The sequence below is a fragment of the Danio rerio genome, chromosome 3, assembly GCF_052040795.2.
Source record: "Danio rerio strain M-AB ecotype USA chromosome 3, GRCz13ab, whole genome shotgun sequence".
Lineage (NCBI taxonomy): Eukaryota > Metazoa > Chordata > Actinopteri > Cypriniformes > Danionidae > Danio > Danio rerio.
The window spans coordinates 51,633,182-51,655,631 of record NC_141023.1 but is presented as its reverse complement, the minus strand read 5'-3'; the positions used below and the strand labels follow the sequence as shown (position 1 = coordinate 51,655,631).

At 34.9% G+C, this 22,450-nt stretch overlaps 1 protein-coding gene and 1 long non-coding RNA gene across 16 annotated transcripts in view; one reads left to right on the top strand and one right to left on the bottom strand.

Moving 5' to 3' along the window:
• Positions 1-22,450, bottom strand: part of LOC147846039 (uncharacterized) — a 531,070-nt gene that overhangs the window by 74,932 nt on the left and 433,688 nt on the right. The gene's annotated exons all lie outside the window — the stretch shown is intronic.
• gcgra (glucagon receptor a) overlaps positions 1-22,450 on the top strand; it is a 213,987-nt gene that overhangs the window by 122,920 nt on the left and 68,617 nt on the right. For 8 of the 14 annotated variants that reach the window (XR_015481187.1, XM_087245119.1, XM_087245121.1 and 5 more), the window contains 7 exons: positions 5,750-5,846; positions 5,980-6,087; positions 8,296-8,387; positions 10,682-10,788; positions 10,903-11,071; positions 12,763-12,922; positions 13,043-13,103. Coding sequence is in view for 13 of the 14 variants with exons in the window: in XM_087245119.1 (XP_087101245.1) it covers positions 5,750-5,846; positions 5,980-6,087; positions 8,296-8,387; positions 10,682-10,788; positions 10,903-11,071; positions 12,763-12,922; positions 13,043-13,103 (794 nt within the window). In the remaining variant the exon portion in view is untranslated. The remainder of the gene's footprint in view (positions 1-5,749; positions 5,847-5,979; positions 6,088-8,295; positions 8,388-10,681; positions 10,789-10,902; positions 11,072-12,762; positions 12,923-13,042; positions 13,104-22,450) is intronic. The other 6 variants (XM_087245126.1, XM_087245128.1, XM_087245129.1 and 3 more) reach the window with 1 other exon arrangement.

The following is a 22,450-nucleotide window of genomic DNA, read 5'->3' as shown; positions in this document are numbered from 1 at the left end:
CTGTCCATTAAGATTCACAAACTGGTAGCGGTCAGTTAAGTATGACTTAAACCATTGTAGAGCCTGTCCCTGGACACCTGTAGACTTTAAGCGATTTATGAGGATATTGTGGTCAATGGTATCAAATGCCGCACTAAGATCGAGTAAAACTAATAGCGAGACGCACCCTCGGTCAGCAGCTAAGAGTAAATCATTGGTTATTTTCACTAAGGCGGTTTCTGTACTGTGGTGAGCCCTGAAACCTGACTGAAACACTTCAAAAATATTGTTCGTCTGCAGAAAAGAGCATAATTGAGTGGAAACAACTTTTTCTAGTATTTTAGACATAAATGGAAGATTTGAAATAGGCCTATAGTTAGCTAAGTTGTTGGTGTCTAGTTGCGGTTTCTTAATAATAGGCTTAATAACAGCTAGCTTGTAAGAGTTTGGAACATGGCCTATAGATAAAGAAGAGTTGATAATGTTAAGAAGAGGTTCTCCTATAGCAGGTAGCAGCTCTTTCAGTAATTTTGTTGGAATTGAGTCCAGCATACACGTAGCTGGTTTAGAGCTATTTATAATTTTTACTAACTCTTCATGTTCTATGATGTTGAAGCAGTGTAGGTTATTATTATGATTTAATGAAATATTTACAGGATTTGGAGTATAAGCCTGTGCAGAAAGTTTGGCATCTCCTATTTTTTGTGTAAAGCCTTCTATTTTATTACTGAAAAAATTCATAAAGTCATCACTACTAATTTGCGGTGGAGTAGTTTGTTCCAAGGATGACCGATTATTAGCTAATTTAGAGATGGTGTTAAATAAAAATCTAGGATTGTTATGATTATTTTCTATCAGTTTGCGCAGGTGCTCGGTCCTGGCAGATTTTAGAGCCCTCCTATAGCTGGACATACTGTCTTTGTACGCAATTCTAAAGACCTCTAAATTAGTTTTTTTCCATTTACGTTCCAGGGCGCGGGTTGTTGTTTTGAGCGCACGAGTATGACTATTATACCATGGTATAGTTTTAATCTCTCTAGCCTTTTTTACTAAAGAAACCAACCACGAAAAATAGTATTTTCATGTATGCTCAGTTCTAATGTAAGTACGCATTTTACATGTACATCATCTTTCAAGGCTCTCAAGGCAAAAGTTAGTTTTGAATGTGAGACTTTTATTCTATGGTAATATTGTAAATGGGACCTCTTATGCAAATATCACTTTTATAAAGGGTACGCTAGATAAAGCATTGGTTTCATTACTTTATCAAACAATGTTTGTTTTCAACATGCATAGCTACATTTAAAAGTAGACACTTCAAGCTTTCTAGAGATGCATGTCTCATCTGTGTGCGTTTGGTTTCCGTGGAGTTTCTGCGCATTTTACTGACACGCTTCTAAAAGCAGTTCAAGGAGAGAGAAAAGAGAGATTGCCTACACTGTTTGTTTTCCTTATTTTGCAAAAGCACACATGTTTGTTGTTGTTTTGAGTGTACACAACAAGCAGTAGACACATAACAGATTTAATTGATGTATTGATCTTATCTGTACGATCAAAACTGAAAGTGTAATTTAAGTTCATTTCAGCAGGTCAAACTGCATATACATGGTCTTCAACCCCAGAGGGTTAAACACAGTTTTGTGGTAAAATATAGCCAGCCTTTAATAGTAAAAATTAATTAATTCTATTTTTATTGTTTTCACATGACTAAGTCTTTATAAATGTGGAGTTTTAGGATGTAGAAATTGACACTGTTGTCAACTTTTTGTATTTCAGTAAATCAGTACTGTTAGTAAATCTGCTGCTATGCTGACACATAAGCATTACTTGCTCCACCCCCTTTTTTAATTAAGGCTGGGAGCACAATCTCATTTGAATTTAAAGTGACAGTCACTAAAACAGCAAAGTTTAGATCAAAGCTTGAAAGGGGGAGTTTTAAAGATACATAGTTATTTTGGGGGTATTTTGAGAGTAAACTTCACATACACACTCAATACAGTTAGTATTTTCAGTTAGTATTAGTTTTTGTAAGTTTATTGGCTAACATGTGAGCCTGCACTCACGAATTTATTTTTTTAACTATATTACGTTTTGTCAGTTTAGTGGCTAAGATGTCATCCTGTGCTCACGAGGAAACATAACTATTTTCCGTTTTGTCAGTTTAGTGGCCAACATGTCAGCCTGAGATCACAAGGCTACGTAACTATTTTACCTTTTGTCAATTTAGTGGCTAACATGTCAGCCTGATCTCAAGAGGAAACTTAACTATTTTCCATTTTGTCAGTTTGATGGTTAACATGTCAGCCTGATATCACGAGGCAATGTAACGATTTTACATTTTGTCAGTTTAGTGGCTTACATGCCAGCCTGATCTCACAAGGAAACATAACTACTTAACATTTTGTCAGTTTAGTGGCTAACATGTCACCCTTTGCTCACAAGGATACTACTATTTTCCGTTTTGTCAGTTTATTGGCTAAAATGTCAGACTGATATCAAGAGGCAACGTAACTATTCTCCGTTTTATCAGTTTTTGTGGCTATTTCATACGAATTTAAGTTCAGTCATATGAAAATGAATGATTTTAAAAAGGAGGTATGGCACTTCATCCCACCCTTTTAGTAAATCATACTAAACTGTATGCATTAGATCATACAAATTCATATAATCCGCCACTAAATCAAAAAGTTACAAATTGTAAAATGTAAAATAGTTACGTTTCCTCAAGAGATCAAGATGACATGTTAGCCACTAAGCTGACAAAACATGAAAAAGTTACACTCCCTTATGAGATGAGGCTGACATGTAAGCCACTAAGGGCGTCAAAATTAATTGTTTCTTCGGTACACAGCAATGCAGATGCGGACAATTCGGTATTGGTTCAGTAATAATCATAACCAGTTATTATGTACTGACATTGTTTATCTCATATGCGCTATGTCGACGTAGCTTACTATGGCAAGGGAGGCGAGCGTGAGTATGTACAACGCTGCAACTACTTAAAAACGCAGAAACTATGCACAATTTTACTGTGTATGTGTTTGCTGGATAGTCTTTCACCAAGACTTACAGCAGAAGCCCCTATTTCACTGTGATTGACAGAATGAAAGTAAACTTCATTTCCCTCTCTCACTGTGGCCCATTTGACCTGCTGGCATGACTTTTCCTCTTCTTCCGGCTGTTACAGTGATATTTCTGCATACAGACACGAGTGCATGTCTGCAGAGTTTTCTTCACCGTGTCTATTGCTATTTAAGGAACTAAAATATACTGCACAATAGTCCAGTATAAAGCAGGTCTAAAGTGCCGTGCAGAATGCATTAGTTGTGCGCATAGCTTACACATTGCTTAAAACATGCAGGATAAAAAATAATTAAAAGAATAAAATATTTCAAAAATTATTACATTCTACATAAATATTTTTTAATTTATTCATGACAACTTGCTTTTGTATAATGTTCTTATTAATATTAGTAATATTTATTATATATATATAATAATACTAATTATTATTTATTTTTTTTAACATGCTTAGATTTGACCACCTTTCAGGTTTTGGAACATATAAGGCATAGCATGTGTGTTTGGATATAAATCCATTTGTTCCACTTTGTGGAGTTGTTGGTGTTCCAGTCTAAAAAGTAGGTGTGTTAAGGCGCATTGTTGGTGCATTGCTATTTTGAAGAACTGAAATAGATGGTGCCGTTGACCAACTAAAGCGGGTCTAAAGTCCAGCGCAGAGTGCAGTAGCTGTGCTCCAATGCTGGTTCAAAACTCATTGCTTAATACACACAGGATGTACAACAATACACAAATATATTTACATATGAAAAAATAAAGGATTTAACTGTTACAAAAAGTATTATTTTTTACATAAATATAAAAACCACTGCCTCTATGCCTTCATCTCAAGGGACTTTTTTTTTAGTTTATTCATGACAACTTGCATTTGTAGAATGTTATTATTATTAGCAGTATTATTTATTTATTATTTATATGCATATTTATATTCGTTTTGTTAAAAGCAAGTCATTCCACTTTTCGGGTATTGGAGAGTATGCATCATCATATGGGGAATGAGAATAGGATGTGTGTTTGGATATAACCCAGTTTTTGATCAAACTTCATTATTATTGTTCATTTATTTGTTTGATGGAAATTAGAACTCATTCATTCATTAATTTTCTTGTCGGCTTAGTCCTTTTAATAATCTGGGATCGCCACAGCGAAATGTATCACCAACTTATCCAGCACGTTTTTTTATGCAGCGCATGCCCTTCCAGCCGCAAAACATCTCTGGGAAACATCCACACACAAACTCATTCACACACTACAGACAATTTAGCCTACCCAATTTACCTGTACTGCATGTCTTTGGACTGTAGGGGAAACCGGAGCACCTGGAGGAAGCCCACGCGAATGCAGGGAGAACATGCAAACTCCACACAGAAATGCCAACTGACCCACTCGAGGCTTGAACCAGCAACCTTCTTGCTGTGAGGCGACAGCACTACCTACTGCGCCACTGCGTCACCCGAAATTAGAACTGAATTTAGAAATAGTTTGGAAATAAATCTTTGTGCTCATCAAATAATAATAATAATAATAACAACAACAACAACAACAATAATAATAATAATAATAACAATAATAATAATAAAAATAAATTTTATTTATAGGTGCACTCAAGGGCACCTTACAATATGTCACATGCACATTATACAAGACAGAAGAATAATTAACATAATATTAAACCAAAAAATCATTAAAAGCAATCCTGAACAGGAAGGTTTTAACCTGGGATTTTTAAATTGGAAATAGAGTCCGCCTGATAATTATCTAAAAGCAGGGAATTCTTTATAACTTTATAACAGGGAATAACTGTGGTGCTATGCAGCTAAAAGCCCTGCCACCAAATGATTTCATCTTAAAATGTCAGTTCCCTTTACTTCTCTAAAGTAGTGTAAAAGTAAAGTAAAGAGACCGAATGGAGGAGGCTCATTATCTTTGCGCTGCAGATGGTCTGTTTAGCTGTTTGCTTGCTAGTGTAAAGCATTCAGTTTTTCCACTTACAAAGTCTGTCATGTGAATAGCAAATGCGCCATGGTGCGACGCAACTTACTGTTAAAGGGAATGTAAGATGACATACTGATTGGTTTAATGCAGGTTATGCTCAAAACACACCCATAACTCATTAAGAGAATAAGCACAACCCTGTTAAAGTGTATTCTTCCATCCATAAAATAGTAAAAGTGTATTCGGACATGCCCTTAATGCTTTTGCGATTGTTAAAATAGAACCCTAAATTTGACATATTATGCTGCTTATTATATGATGAAAAATAAGTAATTGGTCCTTTGACATAATATACCTTGTCAGTTTAATATATTTAGGTGAACAAATACTCAGCTTTTGTGTGTGTGCTGCTTCAAATGCAAATGAGCTGCTGCTTTCCAGAAGAGGGTGCAGACTTTACAGTTGCTATTAGGACAGAATAACAACATTTCAACAAAAACAACATTTCAGATGTTGTGCTATGTAGTCACTCTGCTGGTTTGGCAAATTCCATCATGCCCAGTTTTGTTATCACATGATCTGTTTAAACAAAATCCCATGATCTTTTTGATAAACATGATGTGCTTTTTTATATCCATTTTAGTTTTTTATGCACATTTTCAAAATGTATTTTATTTGATTTTACAAAATGTGCATCAAAATATGTGGGTGGAAGCATAGCTACTGTTAACCTTTGCCTGATTGGACTTTACAGGTGTCTTCTGCTGTATCCCTCAAAACTATGATGGAAAGATGGATGATGTACCGAGATGAATGTTTTCGAAATATGAGCAGAGAAGCACCGATGACAGGTGAGCTGCTGAGCCTCTTTCCACAGGGAGCAGTGTGAGTCACAGTGCTGTTAGGAAACACTGAGCAGACCTCAGATTGCAGGTCACAGCATGCAGAGACTCAGAGAAGGTAACATTAATGTCTGCTCTTCAGGTGTGGTGTGCAACAGGACGTTTGACCGGTATGCCTGCTGGCCTGATGCCCTGCCCAACACTACAGTGAGTGTGGCCTGTCCATGGTATCTGCCCTGGCACAAGGAGGGTAAGGGCACTGGAAGTATTCACATTTATTACGTTAAATTTTACTTCATAATCAACGCTATTGTTACTCTTAAAAATATAAACGATAATTGGGGTTGGAGCTATTTAGCATTCACAGTTTGTATAATGTGAAAAATGTTTGTTAGAAATCATTAACTTTTAGTGTAACAGTTTACATTTTGTCACAAGAGCAAAAATCAAACATAAAAGCTGTTTTCGTCTGAACAAGTTTGAAATTAAATATGATTGAAACTATTTCAGTTTAAATGATTGCCTATAGTAGCAAAGTACAATAGTTATTGAACAGGGGGTTACTGTAGTTAACATTTTTACTTAAAAAAATCATTTTGAAAATAACTTTATTATTTCAGCCAGTTACCAAAGCAGTATTTATAATATTTAATATATTTCAAATAAACATAAGTAACTATGTAGACATATTAAACATTTTTATAAATACAGTTGATGTCAGAAATATTAGCCACCCCTTTGAATTTTCTTTTTTTATATATATGTGTCCCAAATTATGTTTAACAAAGCAGGGAAGTCTTCACAGTATTTCTGATAATATTTTTTTCTTCTGTAGAAAGTTTTATTTGTTTTATTTCAGCTAGAATAAAAGCAGTTTTTAATTTTTAAACACCATTTTAAGGTAAAAAATATCACCCCCTTGAAGCTATATATTTTTGATTATATCAAACCATCATTATACAATAACTTGCCTAATTACCCTAACCTGCCTATTTAACCTAATTAACAAAATAAAGCCGTTAAATGTCACTTTAAGCTGTATGAAATGTCTTGAAAAATATTTAGTGAATTATTATTTACTGTCATCATGGAAAAGATAAAATAAATCAGTTATTAGAGATACTGTATTAAAAAATAATGTTTAGAAATGTGTTGAAAAATTAGAAATCGGAGGAAAAAATAGACAGGGGGGCTAATAATTCAGGGGGCTAATAATTCTGACTATATATATATATATATATATATATATATATATATATATATATATATAGCATAATATCTAAAGTGATGACAAAAAAGGTGATGTTGCTCACATTTTAAGATTATAAGGCTGAACATCATGAAATTCCATCCGTTTACGGAGATATTTCCCAGTATTTCTCTGTTGCAATTGAGATATTACAATATTTAAGCCCAAAAAAGCTAAAGCAATGCAAACACCACCAGATTAATAGATTAGCAAACACTACCAGATTAAGATTAAATTGTTTGCTATAAGGAAAAACACTAAACACATGCGGCCATTTTTTTTCTTTCGTTTTGTTTACTGAACTACAGTGAGCCCCTCTCACACTCAACACACTACAATTACTATAGTTTAAATACAGCACTACAACATACAAAAGAACTTAGACAGCAATTTCGAAAGACACTAACCAGTTTTATAATGATATGATCAGCTGTAGTTTAAAATTACACTACGTTTGTTCTCTTCAAAGGGCTTATTATGTGGTCTCTGTTGACATCTTGTGGATGGCATTGCATAGTTGCAATCTAAACAACTACATTCTTGCCTTAAAAAAAGTACATTCTGTTGTCCAACGGCTGCAATATGTTGTCAAACTGAAGTAAGTTTATTAATCTGCTGTCACTCTATGTTGGCGGAGTAATACAGAAGGGTAAGGAGGCTGTAGGAGTTGCTCTTGTCAGCCAATCAGATTGTGTGTGTGTGTATGTAATATATAAATGTGTGTGTGTGTGTGTGTGTGTGTGTGTGTGTGTGTGTGTGTGTGTGTGTGTGTGTGTGTGTGTGTGTGTGTGTGTGTGTGTGTGTGTGTGTGTCTTAAAATGGTTTAAAGCATAAAGTGTGGTACTGGACTTGCACTGCATTCACATGCAGGGATGACATAAAACGCACTAACAAGCAAACAAAAGGGCAAATAATAGGCTTCTTTCTGCAAAAAACAATTCATTTTCTGGTGAACTTTCTGCCAGGACATGTCTTGTGAAGTTTACCTATATTCATGAGTAAATACAAATAAATTAATGGGTTGACACATTATTAATGTGGCTACACTTTAAATTTACAATTTAAATTTACAATTTTCTGTATAGCACTCCATTTACTATTAATGTGGCTACACTTTAAATTTACAATTTTCTCTATATTACTCCATTTATTATTCTCTTATATGCACACTGTGTAATGTCACTGGCTCTCTTTTTGTGTGTGCTTCAGTCCGGCATGGGCTTGTGCATGTGGAGTGTGATGCAGACGGACAGTACAGCAAGCAGAAGGATGCCAGTGAATGTCTGTCACGTGACAACATAGTAAGTCAGAAACACTGGCACTGTTTAAATGCTGGATGAATTAGCGTGTGATTACAAATCTGTATGTTTTAAAAAATAACAGTGCTCAAAACTTTTTTTCAAGTCTGGAAGGAGACTATATCCTTTGTCAGGTCAAAAACATGTTTTCTTTGAAACCTACAGAAATGCTGCAAACTCATTTGTGGCAAAGTAGTGTTAAAAAGAGTTTAAAATTCATGAAATATATGCAAAGATTGTAGAAAACTATGGACGTAGTGTCTGTGATGTCACTCATAGTATTTGTGAAGAGCATATATACATATCATAGTGGCCACCACCATCTTAGCAGTGTGTTACCGCACTTCACTGCCAGATAAAAAAAGATAATGAATTATAGATAATATTCTCGCACATGTGCTTGGTTGTATGATTTTTTAAAACCATGAGTGCATTCTAATGTTTTTAAAGCACCGTTTTAAAGGTGACATACTGTTCTCTGTTATCTACATAGTAGGTTTGTGGCTTAGCCAAGTTCAAAACCTCTCCAGAAACAGTTTGATGCTCAGTTTTTACCTTATAAAATAGCGCTAAAATCAAAAGGTCCTTATTGACCATATTTGGAACAGTCGTGAATATTAATGAGCTATGTGCCTGCTCGCTCACTCTGACTCTCACACATACAAACACAGCATGATGTGGACATAAACATGTACAAAATAATCATAATTGATTTGTCAAAAATATTTACAAACAGAGCAGATGCTCTAAATTTTTTACTTCACTGGCTAAAAGATGAATTAAATGGAAATAAAAATATAAACTAAATAAAATTATATATAATTATATAAATATAAACAGATAACATTTAATTTATTAAATCTCACATTCACACACTGGCCAATTTTAGTTTATTTAATTTACTTGTATGTCTGTGGGCTTTGGGGGAAGCCGGAGCACCTGGAGCAAACCCATGCAAACATGGAAAGTACGTGCAAAATCCACGCAGAAATGCCAGCTAAGACTCAAACCAGCAACCTTTTTGCTGTAAGGTGATAGTGCTAATCACTGAGCCTCCATGCCATCCCACAAACAAATACATTAAAGTTTTGATTTAAAAGTTTATTCAGAGACTACAATACATACTTTTTCCATAAGTTAGAAATCAGTTGCTTAACATGCAGGGCTTTACATTAACACTCGCCAAATGCGGGTAGATTTCAGCTCTGGCAGGTTAGACAGACACCTCCACTAGCCACTTTGGCTGGTTGGAAATCTGTTACAAAGTGTAGTTTTCTTAAAAGCAGGGTTCGACAATAACCATGGCAGTAATATTCATGCAAATGGGATGGTCACGTGACCTTCACGCATTTTAAATGGAAATTATTTAAATATAACAACACTCGTACAAAAATGTATTGTTTTCCCCCTCTTCAAAATATATACTTTGCATAAAAACATTATAAATATACTCTGCACAATATAAATAAAACAAAATTTAATATGAATTTCAGCAAACAAACACCCTTAATGTGTTTATTCCTTTATTAAGATATTCATGTTAATGTTTACTTTCACCGTTTCATTTAGGGAAACTCCTGAGGTAAATAAGTGATATCTCTGAACTTTAATAATCAATTTAAATAAAATGCTGCGCTTCCCACCTCCAGCCGCAATGACTTCTGGGACTTCCAGAGCGAGTTCGGTGATAAGTCTGCATCAGTGCTTCCTCGATATCAAGATCACATCCGGGAAGTTTCACGCGTCCTCCGTACTTGCGGTCTTGAGTATTGGAACTGAACTTAGGCAGCTGATGATGATGTTGCACGAGGACGCTAGACCGCTGAAGAACGCATATTGAGAAACAGCCACCATCTAGATCAGGGGCGCTCAGTCCTGTACCTGGAGATCTACCTTCCTGCAGATTTCAGTTTGTGCCCATATCAAACACACCTGCCTGTAATTATCACGTGGTGTTTAGGTCCTAATTAATTGGTTCAGGTGTGTTTGATATGGGTAGCAACTGAAATCTGCAGGAAGGTAGATCTCCAGGAACAGGATTGAGCACCCCTGATCTAAATCAAGTTATTTTAGCATGTCAAAGTCAAATGCATGCATAAAAAATATATTCTCCCAACAAGAAAAGTGTGGATAGTGAACATGGCGAGTGGCTAGTAATGTTGGAAATCTACTAGCCAAAGTAGCTGGTAATCAAAAAAGTTAATGTCAAGCCCTGCTAACATGTAATGCATATACATGGCCAGTGTTTTTGCATCAATATCTGATCCGATTAACTGTATGCGTTTGTTTGTGTGCAGCAACACTATGGCCGGATCCTCCGTCAGTTTCGCACCATGTACACAGTTGGATATTCTCTATCTCTCGGAGCGCTGGTGCTGGCGCTAAGCATCCTGGTGGCCTTCAGGTAACAAAAAACGTGCTTTGCATCAGTTTTTGGATTTATGCTAGTGTTCAGGCTTCTCTGTGTGAACAGCGTAATGCTTTCTGACTGTTTATTCATTGCACTTTGATCCTGCAGAAAGCTGCACTGCATGAGAAACAACATCCACATGAACCTGTTTGCCTCCTTCATCCTGCGCGCCTCTTCTATTCTCATCAAAGACGCCTTGTCGGAAAGACCTGATACCTTCCCTGTTGGCCAGGACATCACCACTGAACTGGAGGTGGAGTGGCTGGTTAAAAACGAGGTCCAATAACACGCTGTCATTCTTTATGATGTATTACTAACATATAGGCCTATATGTAGAATTCCGAAAATCGTGTTAGTAGTGGCCATTCAATGAGCTGCAGCATTGTGAATGTTCTCACATTCCTACTTCTGTCGGTCATTAACATGATATACTCAAAGTGAATTTTTTTTGATCTAAGCAAAAAAGAAGTTGGAAATACATTCGCTGTAATGTATTAATATTTTGCTTATCCAGATGATGTCCACACTGCTGAGAGGAATGCTTATATACCTGTATGTAATTAAGTTCTGCACTCTCAATGACTGTTTTAGTATGCTCCAAATTTTAGTATGTAAAATGTTTCAGCATACTAAAAAGGTTTCAGTATGTTTTGTTTTTAATGCAAGTGAGACAAATGTGGTGATAATTGACAAGAGAAAGCACCAATAACAGTCCAAACACCATACTAATCAAGCAATACAACTGTTTATTGCTGGTACACGTAGCTGATATCAGTCATCACAATAATAGACAATAATAAAATCATGCTCGTGAACAATATTAATCGAAATACAACAAAATTACGTAAAAGGCTTATAATGCGAAATAAAGATGAGTAATAAAAGGATTACATGAATAAAAGAGAGGTAATGAAACGCCAAACAATTTTATATAAATATATATAACCTCAGAGATGTGCTATCATTTTCCTCTTCAAAGACTTGGGAGCCCGTTGCAGTCACATTGGAAAACCAACACGTGTGTCTGAGAATGCCGGGCGATGTGCTATTATCCCAAGGATAAGCTTCCAATATTTCAACAAGAACCCCTCACCTTTAAAGTCAAAATCTGGGTGCTGAAAGGTCAAAGCCAAAAGGTCGGTCTGTTAGGTAAGAGAAGCTGTGGTCACACTGGACTTTTCTCCCCATAGACTTCAATTCACACGCACACGACAGACTGGAAACGCAAGTTTCGCAGATCGCAGCATTGGAAAGTTCAAGCTTGGTGAACTCTGTCCTGCGAAATTGCATCACTTGACTGCGTGAGATCAATCAAGGACCTCTCTATACAGAAATTTTAAATATGGAGCAATCGCTTGCTTTTTTAAATGTCTAATCATCTTGTTTAATTCCGCCACTTTTCACAGCGCAGTACGACAACATTTCGCAAGCTCAAACTTTAGTGTGACCTCAGCTAGAGAAATGTGAGTTCATCAGGCCCATCTTCTCTCTCAGCTTTTCTCTCTCAGGTTAACTAGGCAGGTTGCTGTATAATTATGGTTTGTTCTATAGACTATCGAAAAAGATATAGCTTAAAGGGGCTAATAATTTTGCCCTTAAAATGGTGTTTAAAAAATATATAACTGCTTTTATCCTAGCCAAAATAAAACAAAAGACTTTCTCCAGAAGAAAAAACATTATCAGAGTTACTGTGAAAATGTCCTTGCTCTGTTAAGCATCATTTGGGAAATATTTTAAAAAGAAAAAAACAATTTAGAGGGGGGCTAATAATTCTGACGTCAACTGTAAATTACTCATACTATTGCTTTTAGTCTTCATGAATTATTTCCTACAATAATGTGCTCTTCTTTTGTAAATATCGGCCAATATTTTTGAAATGCATGTTAGTACAGATATTGAGGTGACAAGTTAAAATGTACCTCAAGGCTTTAAGTGAACATGAAACATGTGAATGCATGCGTTTTCCAGACAGCGGTGGGCTGCAGAGTTGCGGTAGTGATGATGCAGTACAGCATATTGGCGAACAGCTACTGGCTGCTGGTGGAGGGCATTTACCTGCACAGCCTTCTGGTTGTCACTGTCCTGACCGAGAGAAACTACCTGAGCATCTACCTGAGCATCGGCTGGGGTGAGAAGTTCAGCGCTTTTACCTCTTGAACTCATTAACCGAGATCTAGCATGTCCAAACAGAGCCTGGCAGATGGTTTATGCCTCGTGTAACATGCTCTCTCCCTCTTTTTTCCCTCAGGTGCCCCTCTGATATTTGTCTTGCCCTGGGTGATCGTGAAGTACTTGTACGAGAATGAAGAGTAAGTTCTGGATCTTTGTGAGATGAGTGTTTGTGTCAAGCATGTCAGTACAGTTAGCTATCATCCAAAGCGACTTACACATACAGTAGGTGAGAGTTCAAAGTGGCTATTAACGCCGCGGCTGGTACCGCCGCCGTTTGAAATAGGTGCCGCTCTGTTTTTAGTGTATGACCGCAGTTTGTGAATGAGCCGCCAGGGGGCGCAAAGGGACGGGATGCGAACGGACAGAAATAGATCATACAGCTACTGTGCTTGTAAATGATATTAAACAATAAGTCAAAGCATTATAATTCCTTCATTAATCATTTAAAATTTGTTAACACGCTTTATTGTAAACTTTTTAAGTGCAAAGAGGATTCGTTTTGGAAAATAGAATTGAAGAAGTAAAAGACAACTAAAATGAAAGCACAAACATTTAGTACAAATAAGTAGTCTTAAATAAATAAATAAATAAATAAATAAATAAATAAATAAATAAATAAATAAATAAAGCAGCCTAAATATAGAAAGATGTTCAGTGTTTGCTATTTTGATAGGACTAAGACAAGACATTTTCATTTATGTTTTATTTCTGTTTTTATTTCCATTTTCGTTGTTGATTATATTTTACTATCTTATTTATGTCTCAACAATTGTACATAAACGAATAATAAACGAATAATGAAAATAAATGAATAATGAAAATAGGCCTAAATAAATTATTTATTTAAAGACATTGCCGTACAGTACGTGAAACACTGAGAAAAATAAATTGACCTACCTTAAGCAGATCACTAAAAGTATAATAAAATTATTTTTGCCGCAGGACATAAATTAAGTCTTGCAGGTTTATTTTTGATAATTTAGTTTCAGTTCTGTTCATTTTTTTTTCAAAACGTCAATGTTCTCCTTTAAAGTAGCTATAACTGTTGTTTTGTTTTTTTGTTTTTTTTTTTACTTATGGCTCAGTATGTTTTGTATTTTAACTTCATATTCAGTCACCTTGCAAATGTGTGTGAAATATAATGCCGCATAACCGCGGAAAAAGAAGAAAAAACTGTCGAAGGTTAGAGCTAATTCATCAAAATAAGCTATATTAAAATACAACATTTATGTTAATACAGGCAGAGTGTGAACAAACTCAAGGCTAAGATATGCGCTTGCCTTTTAATGCATTTGCGGCCTTTTTATAGGCTAAAGGAAACTATGTATAATAATGTTTTTTTTTTTCTTGTTTTTTTTTTTGTATGATAAAGGACAATACACATTATGTATTGATGTAAACTTAGGCTAAAACTTACCATTGATAAACGTGACCTACCTCAAGCAGATCACTTAAAGTATAAAAAAATAAAGTAGGCTATATATATATATTCTTAATAAACTTCACAGCCACAAATATAAAAACAACTTGTATTAAAACTGGGCGAGGATTAGAAAGAATACGATGCTTGTTATATATAATTTAAATTTTGATTCCAATTTCTGCAAGCACATTTTTTCACTCGCTACTCTGCCAGAAACTTCGCCGCCGGAGAGCACCTCAATAATGTAAACATTTGTTTAAAGATGGAGCGCAAGATGTGCCGAGTGGCAACATGTGAAGAACGATGGCAAAGCTAAGTGTGATTATTGTAATAAACTAAGTTATAAAGCAGAGTCCCGACCAACAGGACTAAGCATATGCGGTTGGCTCATTCTTCACGAATATAGAATTAAAATAATGGCGCGTTAGGTTCACTAAGCAGCGCATTCTCTCCGCCTCATCGTTTAACCAGCGGGACACGCTGCTGAAGCAGGAGAGACACTCCGTCATTCATAATCTTAGCTGATGTATCGGAGTCGAAAGAATATATCAAAGAGGAATTTTCTTTTAACAGTCCCGATATGTTTAATCTTTTTATTTTATTTTTTTTTTTCGTGTCATTTCAGCAAATTAGATATTTTTAAAGCTGCTTGATTCTTTTAAAACCGAAAGCAGGGCCCATAGTGTTTTTCCATAAGATACTCCTTTATGAATGTTTTAATTTTTTTATTAAAGTTTTTAATGTGCTTTTTGATAGTTTTATTTTATTTCAAGCAGCATCTAAATGCGAATTTATCCTCAAAACTTGGCATGAGAGCGATGCAAGTCATGTGTGGCATAATTGCCTTTTTTCCCTGCGCGTGCGAGATCAATTTCTGATCTTTTTGCAACTAAAATGAAAGCATAAACATTCAGTACAAATAAGTAGTCTTAAATAAATAAATAAATAAATAAATAAATAAAGCAGTCTTTTAACCTAAATATAGAGAGATGTTCAGTGTTTGCTATTTTGACAGGACTAAGACAAGACATTTTCATTTATGTTTTTATTTCTGTTTTTACTTACATTTTCGTTGTTGATTATAGTTTACTATCTCATTTTATGTCTCAACAATTATAGATAATAATAAACGAATAATGAAAATTAATGAATAATGAAAATAGGCCTAGATATATTATTTATTTAAAGACATTGCCGACATTGAGCTTAAGTTGAATGCAGCTTCATCAAAAGCAGAAAAAAATAAAATAATTTGACCTATTTTAAGCAGATTATAATAAAAATATTTTTGCCGCAGGACATAAATTAAGTCTAGCAGGTTTGTTTTTTTAATACTTTAGTTTCAGTTCAGTTTTTTTTTTCAAAACGTCAATGTTCTCCTTTAAAGTAGCTATAACTGTTGTTTTGTTTTGTTTTTTTACTTAATGGCTCAGTATGTTTTGTATTTGAATTTGACGCGTCAGAAAAAAAAAACGCTGAATCTCTGCAAATATTTGGTTAACTTATAAAACAAATGTATGGTTTAGTGATGTTAGTAATGCATAGAAAAATGCAAAGCAGAATTATTAAAGTTATTATTTCATTGATCTGAACATAACCATTTATAATATAATTACTAACCCGTCGTCTAAAATATTAAAATAATAAAATAGTCTATTATTTTATTCATGGCTAGAGCTTGATTAAATTGATTAACAAGCCATGTGCTTTTGTTTGTTTGTTCTCGGTACTGGGTATACGCAAAACATTTTCTAAAATGTCAAGCAGTATTTGTCTATAGAGCAGCATTTTGCTAATTATAATAGTCCTTTATATTTATATACATGTGTTTTTGCATATTCGTTATTTCACTTGATGCATTCGTTATTTAATGTTTGAATATTGAAATAAAAAGCCATCGTTTAAAAGGTTATTTCACCATCAAAATGTAGCCTGTTATATGTATCATTAACGTTTTATATAAAACTGCTGTGCAGTGTAAATGGGACCTTAATACAGTTTAAAGCGAAGTTGTCTGTAAGGATGATGGGCATGGCATGTCTATTGTTGTGGCTCGCGTTGTGAATATTAGAAAATAACTGTCGGGTGAAGGCTTTATGGTCGTGCGGAATTGTCTGCTGCTGTCATGGCTCAGCAGGCAACACCCTATTCAGCTAGGCTATGTTCGGTGTTTGTATGTACAAATTCGTTTTGGCGAATGCTAGAGCGTAATAGAGATATTTTAAATAACAAGTATAGTTCAGTCCAGAAGTTGCTGTGCATAGAAACATTCATTTTCATAAGGCCCCATTTGCGGTTTGGTTTTAAAACGCATAGGTTTTGCTACGGTTACGCCATCCGTCCTCGGGAGTTTTGGATTTTGTGTAACCATGTTTGTGGAAAACACTTGAGGGTGGAGACATACCCCTTCCCCCGTCTCATAACCAAAAGCTTGTCTTTCAGGTGTTAATGGGCATCGTGAGACCGAAGTCATGTCGCATTTCCACTGTCGGCCTATAGCTCGCAGCGCGTAACGCAAACCCAGCCCCCAGAACGTCCCCCGAGTGTTGGCATCGTGCATCCGTTAATAACTCGGTAGAAAATGTATTTTATAACATCCTCATTTAGACACAGTCAAACATTCAGCCCAAATGCACTGGAGAGACCTGAAACGTGTTCCCAAAAATGCTCTGTTTGCACGATTTGATTATTATCATCATATCCAAATACTTTATAAATAATATTCTTAACCTTCTCTGGTGTTTATTGTTTTTAGAAAATATCTAAAATCTTTTAAAAGAAAATATCTTGTAAAATAAAAGTTTGATTTGGCTTTAACGGTTTTATTTATGTATAGGCCTACCTAAACTGTTATAGCTTGCTTTTGCTTGTTTTATATTGGTTTATTTATTTAATGCGATTTTATTATATCCGATAATGTAATTCTTTAAATTATATTTCAATGTGGCTTAGGCTTATCAAGATATGACACTTGTTTTGAGTCTACAAAAGGTTATTTGTAAAGTGTTATGTCTTTCTGTTGTATTCATATGGTGTATTATCTGCAAAATAAATAACAAAAAGAAAGAAGCCGCTAGCAGCATCCACAGAGCTGTGAAGAGAGCGCTCTTTTGCTCGGTCTCTCACACACAACCTTTATGTCTGCTGTGTCTTTAATATGGTGTGTAGATTATTATGCGTTATTGAAACATCAAGGGGGACACAGCAAAATCACTTATAAATTAAAAGTGTATTATTCTATGCAACAGCCTTACATTTAAAACGGAAACATAAGGGCGATTTTAAGCAAAAAGACCTCAGCCTATAAGTCTAGATGTTTTCTTTTCCTTTTTATTTATTTGTTTATTTGTTTGGCGCATGTGTGCGATAGGAAAACTATAGTGTAATTACGGCAAGCCATCTTTCCCAGACTCGGGGCAAATTCCTTTCACTCCGTCCCGAAGCCCCAGCTGGCCCTCCTGCCATCCACTGCGTAAAACATATGCTGGATAAGTTGACGGTTCATTCCGCTGTGGCGATCACAGACTAATAAAGGGACTAAACCGAAAAGAAAATGAATGAAGAATGAATGAATAAATTAATAATAATAAAATAAAAATAAGGTAATAATAAACACAAATGCCGCGTAAGCGGCCTTTTTTTTAGAGATGGTACATTTGAATTGCCTCTTCCCACTTCCCCCACCTCGAAATTGAAAGTTGCAAAGAGAACTCAATAGCAAAGATCATAGCCCATTAACACATCAACACATAGTCCATTTACACATCAACACAGTGCAAGTTTAGCGGAAGAATGTCAAATCAGAATCACGCAGATGAAGCACACCAGCTACTACTATGAAACTATTAAAATTGTTTTGTCATAAATTTGCTTATTTGCAGCAGCTTTTTTTCGCGCAACAGAATTGCGTCGTTGGGAAGCCGTCAATGAATAAAAACAGGGTCAATAGTGAAAATCGGCTTTTCATTGTATCCCTATTACCTATACCAATGCATTGAAGGCCTTTTATGGTGTCATCTCGATAGAATAGCCTAAGTTATAAATAATTTAAAGAACAAAGTTATAAAAACTCACATTACATAAATAAACAATTAAAAATATGTTTAGGTTGTCTATTTAATTGCCCTCGTGATGATGGTGTGCTTTATCATTATGTGCGTTTTACTTATAACTAACCTGATTTAAATGATGGATCTGCGACAGAGAAACTAGGGGTTTTGGGGGACATGCATCACTATATCCTTTTTTTCCCCAAACTGTGCATAGTTCAGCTGCAAGTTACTGTACGTCTTTTTTTGGAAAAGCACCCCATGTCCGCTAGTGCCGCGCGCCTCTTTCTCTGGGCAAAAATGAGTTGATTTTTAAAATAATAAATATATAGATTAATTAAATTTTCAGCAAAAGAGACATTTATTTCATATTTCACTATGCATTTCATCTGATCTTTATAGCTTAATTAAACACATATTGTCAAAACCCACACATAGGCCTATTGTATGAAAATGAAAAGGGCATTTTTTGTTATTATTACACTACTATTTGTTATTTGTTGCCTAGGCTATTTTCACATTTGAGGTGCTTTATTGGCATGACAAGTAACTGTACATTCGTTTTGCCAAAGCAGTACGCGTCTCACAAACAAGACAGTGCAAAAAGGGCAGTAGTGCAAACAAATATGAAAATAACATATAGGCTAATAAAAAAATGATTAATAAAAATAAAAATAGAATAAAAAATAAAAATATAATAATAAAAATAAAAATAGATTTTTGATAACATTAAACAGGATAAAGGTAATAATAGTAGCCTATTATCAAAAGTAAGTCCACATAAAGAGTTCCAGTATTTATGTGTTGGAGACAGGAGCGGGTATTGTTGGGTGAACACACAGCAGCACACACACTCCCCCAGTAAGATGGGTTCTGTTCGACAGGGACTCAAAGTTGTTTTGTATGTGTTGGATTATCGGGTAGAATTTCTCCCGGATCTCGGAGTATTTAGTGCACTCGGGATATGCAGCTCCGTCTCAATCAGCTGCTGAGGGCACAGCCGCTTCTCCACCGGCAGCCATGTTTTTTTTGTGCGGGCCCGTCTTTACGGCTAGCTGATGTCCGCTGCCCGCTTCTAACATGTTAGAAAATACTGCAAATCAAGCTGTCGGTATCTCCCCGCGGTTGAAATTGTTCGTTATTCCGAAAAAAAGAAGAAGAAATATCAGCGCGCAGTAGTTGCTTTCTAGATTATTTAGGCCTATATTCAGCTGTTTTAATCTTGCAATTCTGATAATTAGAGATAATGTCTGTTCAACTTGTCTGTCATTTATTTCTCATTTGCTACTTATTTTATTAATTTGTTGATGTTAATATACTACATAGTCTTGTATATGCATATCTAAAATCCTTTGGCATTCAAATTTGCTTTGAACTTGAAAGAGAGAAAGAATCGGATTTTACCTGTCAGAGCACATTGCATATGCTTTTTTTGAAATAACATTTATTTAACAAATATTTTAGCACATCGAAAGTAATTAAATTACCTGTCTTTTGATTAAAACCTTTATGCAAAAAGATCAGAAAAAAAGGCAATATGCGACACATGACATGCATCGCTCTCATGCCACGTTTTGAGGATAAATTCGCTTTTAGGTGCTGCTTTGAATAAAATAAAACTATTAAAAAGCACATTAAAGAATACTCATAAAATAAAACCTTGATAGAGGAGTATCTTATGAAAAAACACCAATTGACGGGCTCTGCTTTCGGTTTTAAAAGAATCAAGCAGCTTTAAAAATATAATTTGCTGAAGAGAAATGACAGGGAAAAAAAGATTGAACATATCGGGACTGTCAAAAGAACATTCCTCTTTGATATATTCTTTCGACTCCGACACATCAGCAAAGATTATGAACGACGGAGTGTCCTCCACTGCTTCAGTGGCGTGTCCCGCTGGTTATAAACGAGGAGGCGGAGAGAATGCGCTGCTTAGTTTCGGCTCGATATATTTAAATAAAAACTAACAACGAGCTGCTTATAACGCTCAAAAAGTTAAACTCAAATGCACAACCCTTGTTGGTTGCACCTGCAGGATGCACAATGAACCTAACGCGCCATAATTTTAATTCTATATTCGTGAAGAATGAGCCAACCGCATATGCTTAGTCAGTCCTGTTGGTCGGGACTCTCTGCTTTATAACTTATTAGTTTATTACAATAATCACACTTAGCTTTGCCATTGTTCTTCACATATAGCCACTCAACACATCTTGCGGTCCATCTTTAATGTTTAGATTATTGAAGGTGCTATTGACGTTTTGAGAAAAAAATTAATAGTACTGAAACTAAATTATTAAAAATAAACTTGCGGGACAAGGCAAGCACATATCTTAGCCGTTTGTTCACACTCTGCCTGTATTAACATAAATGCTGTATTTTAATATAGCTTATTTTGATTAATTAGCTTTAACTGACAGCCTTTTCTTCTTTTTCCGCGGTTATGCGGCATTATATTTCACACGCATATGCAAGGTGACTGAATATGAAGATAAAATACAAAACATACTGAGCCATTAAGTAAAAAAACAAAACAAAACAACAGTTATACTTTAAAGCAGAACATTGACGTTTTGAAACAAAAAAACGGAACTGAAACTAAATTATTAAAAATAAACCTGCCAGACTTAATTTATGTAATATTTTCATTATTCATTTATTTTCATTATTCGTTTATTATTATGTACTATAATTGAAACATAAAATGAGATCGTAAATATAATCAACAACGAAAATGTAAATAAAAACGTAAATTAAAAATATAAATGAACATGTCTAGTCTTAGTTCTATCAAAATAGCAAACACTACATCTCTCTATATTTAGACTAAAAGACTGCTTTATTTATTTATTTATTTATTTATTTAAGACTAATTATTTGTACTGAATGTTTGTGCTTTCATTTTAGTTGTCTTTCATTTCTTCAATTCTATTTTCCAAAACGAATCCTCTTTGCACTTAATAAGTTTACAATAAACCAGGTAAAAAAAAAATTAAATGTAAGTTGAGGTGATCGCAAGTTCACAACTGTGAGGTGATGTGCTCTATCGGCAGGATAATCTATATTATTTTGCTGTTTTTCATATGCGCACGTTTAAGATTTGAGATTATAACATTGCCATGATAGTCAAAGAAATCAAAACATTATTTTCACCCCAACGCAATTTAATCGGGCACTGAAGGCTAATAACTTAATTCTTATATTAGCTTTTTGACTTCTCACCATGTATCTTTTCTACAGCATAGTATAGTGTAAGAGCATGTCTATTACCAGAAAAACTAAATTAAAATTATATTTTAATTGAACACATCACATCACATACAGTAAGCTACGCCTACAGAACAGTCTGTTTAGCATTGTGAAAAGGCAAAGCTGAATATCTGTGGTTAAAGTGCCACCCAGCGGTCAAATGCTGCTGGCGCATCAAGCACCGCCGTCGCCGCGGCATGAATGGCGGTACAAGGAACACATTGAAGTAGTAACATCTGTATGGATAAAAGAAGCACTTGAAATCACAGAAGAGCAACAATATATACAAAGTATAACAAGTCAATTTTTTTATAATAGTATTTTTTTCATTTTTATTAATTAATATGAATTAATTTATTCTATTTGTTATTAGTTTTATTAATGTTTGTAAGAAAGTGTTTGGTGCATATGGAGATGAAAGGGTAATAGGAAAATAGGAAAGTGTTGAAGTAGCTATGTCCAAATTTACTAAATTTAAATGTTAAAAAAGTAGAATGTTTCGCAAATGAAACACTTTTTTTCTTTACATGTGTTCATGAAAATAAAAATTTCACTTTTTTGGAAGCTTGTGCAAACTACCAAGGATCTTTATTCACAGATGCAAAAAAAATAATTAACCAGGCAAATCCTTTTAGCAATTTATTTTTCTCTTTTTGGCTCAGTCCCTTTTTTTAATCAGGGATCTCCAAAGTGAAATGAACCATCAACTTATCCAGCATATTTTTTTATGCAGCGGATGCCCTTCCAGCTGCAACCTATCACT